Here is a 7487-nt window from a genome sequence, read left to right on the forward strand (position 1 = left end):
CTCCCTCTCTTCCTCTCTCTCTCCCTCCCTCTCCCTCTCTCCTCCCTCCCTCTCTCCCTCTCTCCCTCTCACACATACAGACTGTCTGGCCAGTGCCTACATCCTCTCTGCATCATGGTCCCTTACCAGGCTTTGAGTACTTAGAGTAGGACACATAGGACGGAAACATACTTCACAAGAGTGACTCCTTCCTTGCATCCACCCTGCAGAAGGCAGGCTAGTGTGAAGGGGAAGCTCGGCCCTACACATGGTCTCTGTCCCAGAGACCATGACTCTGAGGAGGGGCCTAGAGGACTCAGTCAAGAACTGGGTAACTGCTCAGGCGGTTGTGAACACTAGGAGGCTAGTCTATAGACAAGACAGGAATCCCCATAACAGTTACCCTGCTGAAAGGAAGCCAAAGTATGAGGAAATGCAGTTGCTGAATCTGGGCCACACGGGGCCCGAGTGCTGGTCAGAGAATGGGATGTCTGCCTACAGCCACAGTCCTCTTCTCCATGACTGGATTGCTTCTGAGGTGCCTGTGGAGCTGCTGGGTCAGGAACTTTCCTAATAGACAGGAAGGTTGGGAGAGAGACTGGTTTGTGCCTTAGAGCACATTCATAATCCTCCACATTCTACAAGAGACTCACATGAATCAAGACAATATCTAAGCATGTTCTCCAGGCACATGCTGACTCACTGGACTTAAAATCATGTGTCTCTTTGATTGATGAGGTAAGGGCAGGGGGCACTGAATGTAGAGGATAAAGAAAACAACAGAGCTCTCTCCCTCTTCACTGGACACTGGACCAGGACAGACTCCCAAAGAGTGGACAAGTCCTAATAGTTCTGTGATAGAGAATGGAGGGAACTCAGGCAAGATGGCGTTAGCCTTCAATCCAGCACCTGAAAGGCCAGGGAAGGAAGACTGCCAAAAGCTCTAGATCAGCTAAGACTACATACTGAGGGGCAAGCCGCAAATGAGTGAATGAACCTGCAAGTTGTTTACATGTTGCAGCATGTATAGAGTCAATCCCACTCTCGGTCCATACTGGAGGCCAATCCTGCCCCATTTCTGTGAACACATATGTACTCTTAAGGCTAACCCAGGAACCATTGAGAGTTTCTGGCTTACTTCTGAGGTGGCTGTACAGATTGTGGTCTATGGGGGCTTAACAGTCACTCTAAGACCCCTGGATCTCTCTGCTCATTGCCCATCTCTTTCTTATCACAAGTGGAACTGTGCATTCCCTGCACACCTCACTTCTCTCCTCCCTTCCCACATTAACGGCTCACTGTCCAATTCCCTTCCTGTCTACACCTGTAGCCAGACCATGCCTGCGGAACAGTAGTAAAGAACACAGAAGGCAGAAGAGGTTCCACCATTAGACAAAGGTCTAGCTGCCTGTGTCTGAACCAGGTCTCTCCTGTGACTGGTGTGTGATGTAAGCCACAAGACAGGACGGAGAAATTACTTCTGTCTGTACTGATTAATGCTATATTGATTACCAGGGAGACTGAGGATGCCACAGAATTCCTGACTCCTTCTCAATATGTCACTGCTTCCTAAAACCGTACCATCTAGGGCTGGCATAGGCTAACCCACTTCCACACACAGCTATGTTCTCAGGATGTCTCTGTTGCCGGCTCAAGTCTAGGAGTCTGCTGTCAATCTGCTCCGTCTGGGAGAACTTGCTACAGCTTGAGTTGTGGTTTCTGGGGGTCAAAGTAAAGGGGTAGCACTTTGCATTGTTTATTGGGGCCAAACCACTCTGCTAGGCTCTCCAGAGCAGCCATGGACATCTACTCTTTGAAACTTATTAATAAGGCATGACATTTGTCCACATTTAGTGTCACAGACAAGGCACACTTCCTGTGACTCACGGGACTCACAGATCTCTCTACAGGAGATTCATACGCAGTCCTGAGGGACTCCAGAACTTAGTCTGAGGCTGACTGCACTCCAGAGAGACATTCCTCTTAGACCCAAGAACAAGGTTCTCTATCTGAGTCCTGTCTGGCCCCCTCACTCTGACACTGGGATCCAGGATGACCGCTGAGCCAGTATTGGTCTTGCTTTGAGTCTTCTGTGTGTGGTTTCCGATCATTGCTCTGGTGCTTAGGATAGACTGTGGGCAATGGGATGTCCCATGCTGACTTGCCAGCAATAACAGCCTGAGAGCCAAGCCTCAGCCAAAGCTCAGGCTGAGCAGTAGAGAGCAGCACAGCAGGCAGGACCCAAGTACACCATGATCTAAGTGTTTGGTTTCAGCCCCAAGAAGGGGCCAAGGTACATATTTTATATACCAGGACAGACCTGGCCTCTAGGTTCTCCCAGCGTCCCTCAGTCCCTACCTGGCATACCCTTCCCTCAACCCTGAACATTCCAGCCCAGGGGTCAGGCTGCCCTTCCCCCAGAGGCTCTTCCCTATATTCCAGACATTTTGGTCTCTCTCTTCTTCTTTCTCTCCGTACCTGCATGTGCGCCCTTTCCCTCTTTCTCTTCCCCTCCACTTCTGTCTCCCCATGGTGACTTGCCTGGCCTTGATTCTTGGGGCCAGTGAACTCAACCAAGAGCAGCTTCCCAATAAACCTGCATTTAATGTAATCGAATCTGTCTTGAATTGGCTCCTTTTACCAGTGGAGAAGTAACTTATCATTAAGCTCAGGCAGTGAGGACAGCAGAGCCAACCAAGCAAGTCTGCTGCTGCCACATCCACATTCCATATCCAAACTCTGCCACTCAGTTCCCATGTGTGAAAGCCAGTGATTCTCCTATACCCGGTGCCCATGGGAGGAGGGCCTGAGTGCCCAGAGCCTTGTGTGTCTGTCTGTGGCTCACTCCTCCTTGGTGGATGGGGGCATACCATTATAGGGAGAGGACTTTCCAGGTATCCAGTACCACACAGATCACTCTTCTCTGTTATCTACACAGCTCTGCTTAGCAAACCCTCCATAAGAAGCAACAGGACCACTGCTGTGGAGGGTCAAGACACTGTTGAGTTAACTTGCAAACCTCCCTTCCGGAAAACAACCTACCTGTGGCATCTAAACGGTAAGAAGCTTCAGGCTGGTAACCTCGTCATCCTGTCTCGGGATAATGCAACGCTCACTTTGCTCAAGGTCTCTAGGCGTTTCAGAGGACGTTATGAGTGCGAAGCTAGGAACCCACTGAGTGCCTTCCATAGTGACCCATTCACTCTGGATGTTTTCTGTGAGTAACTTCTATTCCTCTCTTATCCCTGCAGCTCAATACACATTCAATGCACGTCCACGACATGTCCAATACGTGTCCATGACACTGACTCTTGCCCCTGAGCCAGACTGGCCACCCCATCTGCTCCAGGCACATCCTGGCAGACCAAAGCTTTAGACAGATGTTGGAGGGACTGGGGATCAATGCTCGTGACAGAAAGCAGGGCATGTTACATGTTTAAGTTTTTAATTGACAGGGCGTGGGTGGGATCCTCCATGTGTGCTTGTGGAATGTTAGAGAGGGACCTGAAGCCCTCAGAGGAAACTGCTTTATGACTTATCTAAGGGCCAGCCCTGCCTGTCACAATTGTAAGGCAAGGTTGTCACCCTGCTCAGGGACACACTGACCTTTTACAGAACAGGATCTTTCTGGGTCCTTTATGACATCACATCTTTCTCTTTCCACCAGATGGCCCAGATACCCCCAAAATTTTTCCCCCACACAAATACTTCGAGGAAGGCAAGAGCATGTGGCTCTCCTGCCAAACAGTGTCTCACCCCAAAGCACACTATTCCTGGAATATCAATGGAGAACCCTGGAATTCTAGACAAGAGATAACTATCAACCAGGTCGGCATAAGTAATAATGGACTGTATACCTGCCTCGTCAATAACCCAGCAACTGGCCGCAATAATTCCAAAGTCAAAGAAGTTATAATAGTTGGTAAGTGGCTTCTTGTAACATCAGGGCCAAGCTCTGGGGGTGGGCTCTCATTTTCTGTAAAGAGCAGAGAGGAAGGAAATCCATAGCTCCTGTCTACGGTTGCAAACAAACCCTGGTCCTCCTCTGGGGTGCCTTGATCCAGGGGACACTCTTTTCCCCCTGAATACACTGACTTCTCTCTGCTGACTTGGGGTTCAATGTGGATTTAAAAGAGGGGTACTCTAAATGCTGCAAGTCTCGGGCACGGTTAGTACATCCCAGGGAGGAGGATGGAGGGGATCCTGCTGCTCCTTCATCCTCTGTGTTGCCTCTTGTCTTTTACATTCTCCAGAATCTACAAAGGACACACGCTCTTGCTGCTGTTCACCTGTGGGGATGGGAGCACTTCACCCCCCACAGATGGTGCACACAGCAGTTGACAGCTCTTCCCAGTTCTGCTCCTGCCCTGCTGACTGGTTCTATTCTGCAGTCAGACAGGATGGGTGGGGAATTACCCTGAAACACCATCCAGAATCTGGATAAATCCTGAAGCCAGTCAATGCCAGAACCTTCATGGGGTCAGGAGTTTGATACTGAGAAAAAGTGAGCTTTGGAGTAGATGACTCTAAGTCAGGTCCTTGCTCTGAAAATGTGTCATGAGAGGTTGTGGATACTTGGTGCACAGGAGAGAACAGATGGTTTCACTGTGGGATCCCTGCTTGGGAGGGAAAGGAAATATGGAAGAGCACAGTGGATAAGAAGATGGCTCAGCCAATAAGGTGTCTGCCACAATGACACACCTACTCCAACAAGGCCACATCTCCTAATAGTGCCACTCCCTGGGCTAAGCATATTCAAACCACTGCAATGTGAATGTATGTACGTATGTACGTATGTATGTGTGTGTGTGTATGTATGAATTTAAGAAATGACAATAAGGGCGTGGTGCACGCCTTTAATCCTAAGACTTGGGAGGCAGAAGCAGGCAGATTTCTGAGTTTCGAGGCCAGCCTGGTCTACAGAATGAGTTCTAGGACAGCCAGGGCTACACAGAGAAACCATGTCTCAAAAAAACAAACAAAAATAAAAGAAATGACAACAAGAATGTAATATCTGTCTAGATAGATAGCTATAATGTCTACCTATATAATAGCTATATATAGATAATATCTATTAGAGAAGTAATTATAGAATGAATTGTGAATAAGGTATAGTGAGATGTGTTTCTTGAAAATATCATAATGAAACTTATTATTTTGTATGGAAATCTAGAGTTTCCTGATGGTAAAGATGTTGGACATTGGAGCCTAGAAGAGATTCTTGATAGGAAAGCTAGAGATATGTCCCAAGGTAAAGCCAGGAGACGGTAGATGAGAGGAGGTTTAACCAGGTTCCTCACTCTCCCTCTAGACTGTCTCTTGAACCAAGGTGGGAAAATCTCTACAGTGCTGGAGACAACGTCAGGACCATCTTACACTGCATACTCTGGTCCCCAAGAGCTGGCTGAAACCTTTCTGTAAAGAAAGACTCCTTTTAGCTAGTCCTCTGTTCTGTGTGTTCACAGAGAAATTGCCGAAGCCTCATATCCAAATCAAAAACGAAACAGTCTTAGAACATCATTTTGTGGACCTGACCTGCGTATCGGAAAATACCGGAGTTTCCATCTGGTGGACATTCAACAATCAGAAGCTGAAGGCCACAGACAGGGTGTCGTTCTCCTGGAACAACAGAAGGCTCACCATAGACCCAGTCATAAAGGAGGATGCCGGGGCATACCAGTGTGAGGTCTCCAACCCCCTCAACAGCAGGCAGAGTGATCCAGTCAAGCTGGCTGTGCTCTGTGAGTGTCCAGGGTTCTTTCCCTCTGACATGTTACCAGGGGATTTCTTTGGGGCTTTTTTGTTCATTTGTTTTTTTGTTTTTGTTTTTTGTTTGTTTTTTTGTTTTGGCTTTCAGGGGGTGTTATTTATTTACATCCCAAACATTGCCCCCTCATAGTCCCCCCTAAAAGAGTCCCTCCCCTCAGCCCCCTCCCCTTTGCCTCTGAGAGGGTGGGCCCCATCAGAGGATTTCTTAAAAGCTTATTATTACTGGGTGGCACACAGGTACCATGGTTCACGTGTGGAGGTCAGAAGATGTGCCTAGGTTCTTCCTTTACCTCTGCCTGGGTTATAGGGACCCAACTCAGTCAATTTTGTTCATGGAGCCATTGTACTGTATCACTTCCAAGTCTCCGCACTAGGGGATTCTTTACTGATCTTGTGCAAAATAGACAACAGGCCCAGGGAAGAGAATGTCAGCTGAGACACCCGCATAGTAAGGCATGGTATCATCCACTATTACCTCACACTTGGGAGGCTGAGACAGGAGGATGGAGAGAAAGGCCAGCCTGAGTTACAGACTAAGAACCTGCCTCTAAATTACATATACACAAACAAAACCCAAACAGTAAACCCAATACAAAGTCAGTTACTAAGAAGCAAGCGCTGAGTCAGGTACGCGATCCTCGGGATCCATGGGCAGATGGCTCTAGGACATCCATTGATATCAGAATCCGTGGATGGTCTTGTTCCTTGCTAAAATGGCAGGGTTTCCGGGTAAGTCTGCATGTCATCACACATACTGTGTGCCATGTTCAGATTCCAGCATGAGATACAGCTCCAGAACTAGACAAAGTGCACCACTCTGTTAGTGAGAAACCAGGCCAGGTGTCTTAGTCAGGGTTCCTATTCCTACACAAACATCATGACCAAGAAGCAAGTTGGGGAGGAAAGGGTTTATTTGGCTTACTTCCACATGGTTGTTCATCACCAAAGGAAGTCAGGACTGGAACTCAAGCAGGTCAGGAAGCAGGAGCTGATGCAGAGGCCATGGAGAGATGTTCTTTACTGGCTTGCTTCCCCTGGCTTGCTCAGCCTGATCTCTTATAGAACCCAAGACTTCCAGCCCAGAGATGGCACCACCCACAAGGGGCCCTACCCCTTTGATCACTAATTGAGAAAATGCCCCACAGCTGGATCTCATGGAGGCACTTCCCCAACTGAAACTCCCTTCTCTGTGATAACTCCAGCCTGTGTCAAGTTGACACACAAAACCAGCCAGGACACCAGGAAACGTCTGTGCAGTTTTCAGTGCGGACACAGTAGTTCTGAGACCCTTTGTTTGGCTTGGGTCTTTCTGCTGCTTTGGGAAACAGTGTCCCAGCCTAGGCTTTCTCTCTGGATGGAGATAACTATTGTCTTAAACTCTTGATCCCCCTACCTCCATGGCCAGGTGCTGCTCCTACAGATGTGCACCCCACCTCTGGATTTTTCTGAATATTTCTGATGACCTGAGTTTGATTTAATCCAGGGAGAGTATGGATGGAGAAGGCATTGTTTCCCCTCCCGTGTGTGACATTTACTGTGACCTTGCACAGATTCTTTTCTGTATGTTGTTTTTATGGTAAATTATATATATGTGTATATATATGTAATATATATTATATATTATTATATTTTATATAAATTATATGTAATTCATATAATTATAAATATATGATATCATTATCTATAATATACATTATATCTGTATGTGTTATGTACTATATGTTTATGTTATGTTATAT

At 47.4% G+C, this 7487-nt stretch overlaps 1 protein-coding gene across 1 annotated transcript in view; it reads left to right on the plus strand.

The window, feature by feature from the left end:
* LOC116100310 (carcinoembryonic antigen-related cell adhesion molecule 6-like) overlaps positions 1–7487 on the plus strand; it is a 21392-nt gene that overhangs the window by 4533 nt on the left and 9372 nt on the right. Inside the window, exons 3-5 of the mRNA XM_031384128.1 lie at positions 2918–3196; positions 3647–3901; positions 5445–5720. Of these exons, the coding sequence (XP_031239988.1) occupies positions 2918–3196; positions 3647–3901; positions 5445–5720 (810 nt within the window). The remainder of the gene's footprint in view (positions 1–2917; positions 3197–3646; positions 3902–5444; positions 5721–7487) is intronic.

Source organism: Mastomys coucha, unplaced genomic scaffold, assembly GCF_008632895.1.
Source record: "Mastomys coucha isolate ucsf_1 unplaced genomic scaffold, UCSF_Mcou_1 pScaffold21, whole genome shotgun sequence".
NCBI classification, from domain to species: Eukaryota; Metazoa; Chordata; class Mammalia; order Rodentia; family Muridae; genus Mastomys; species Mastomys coucha.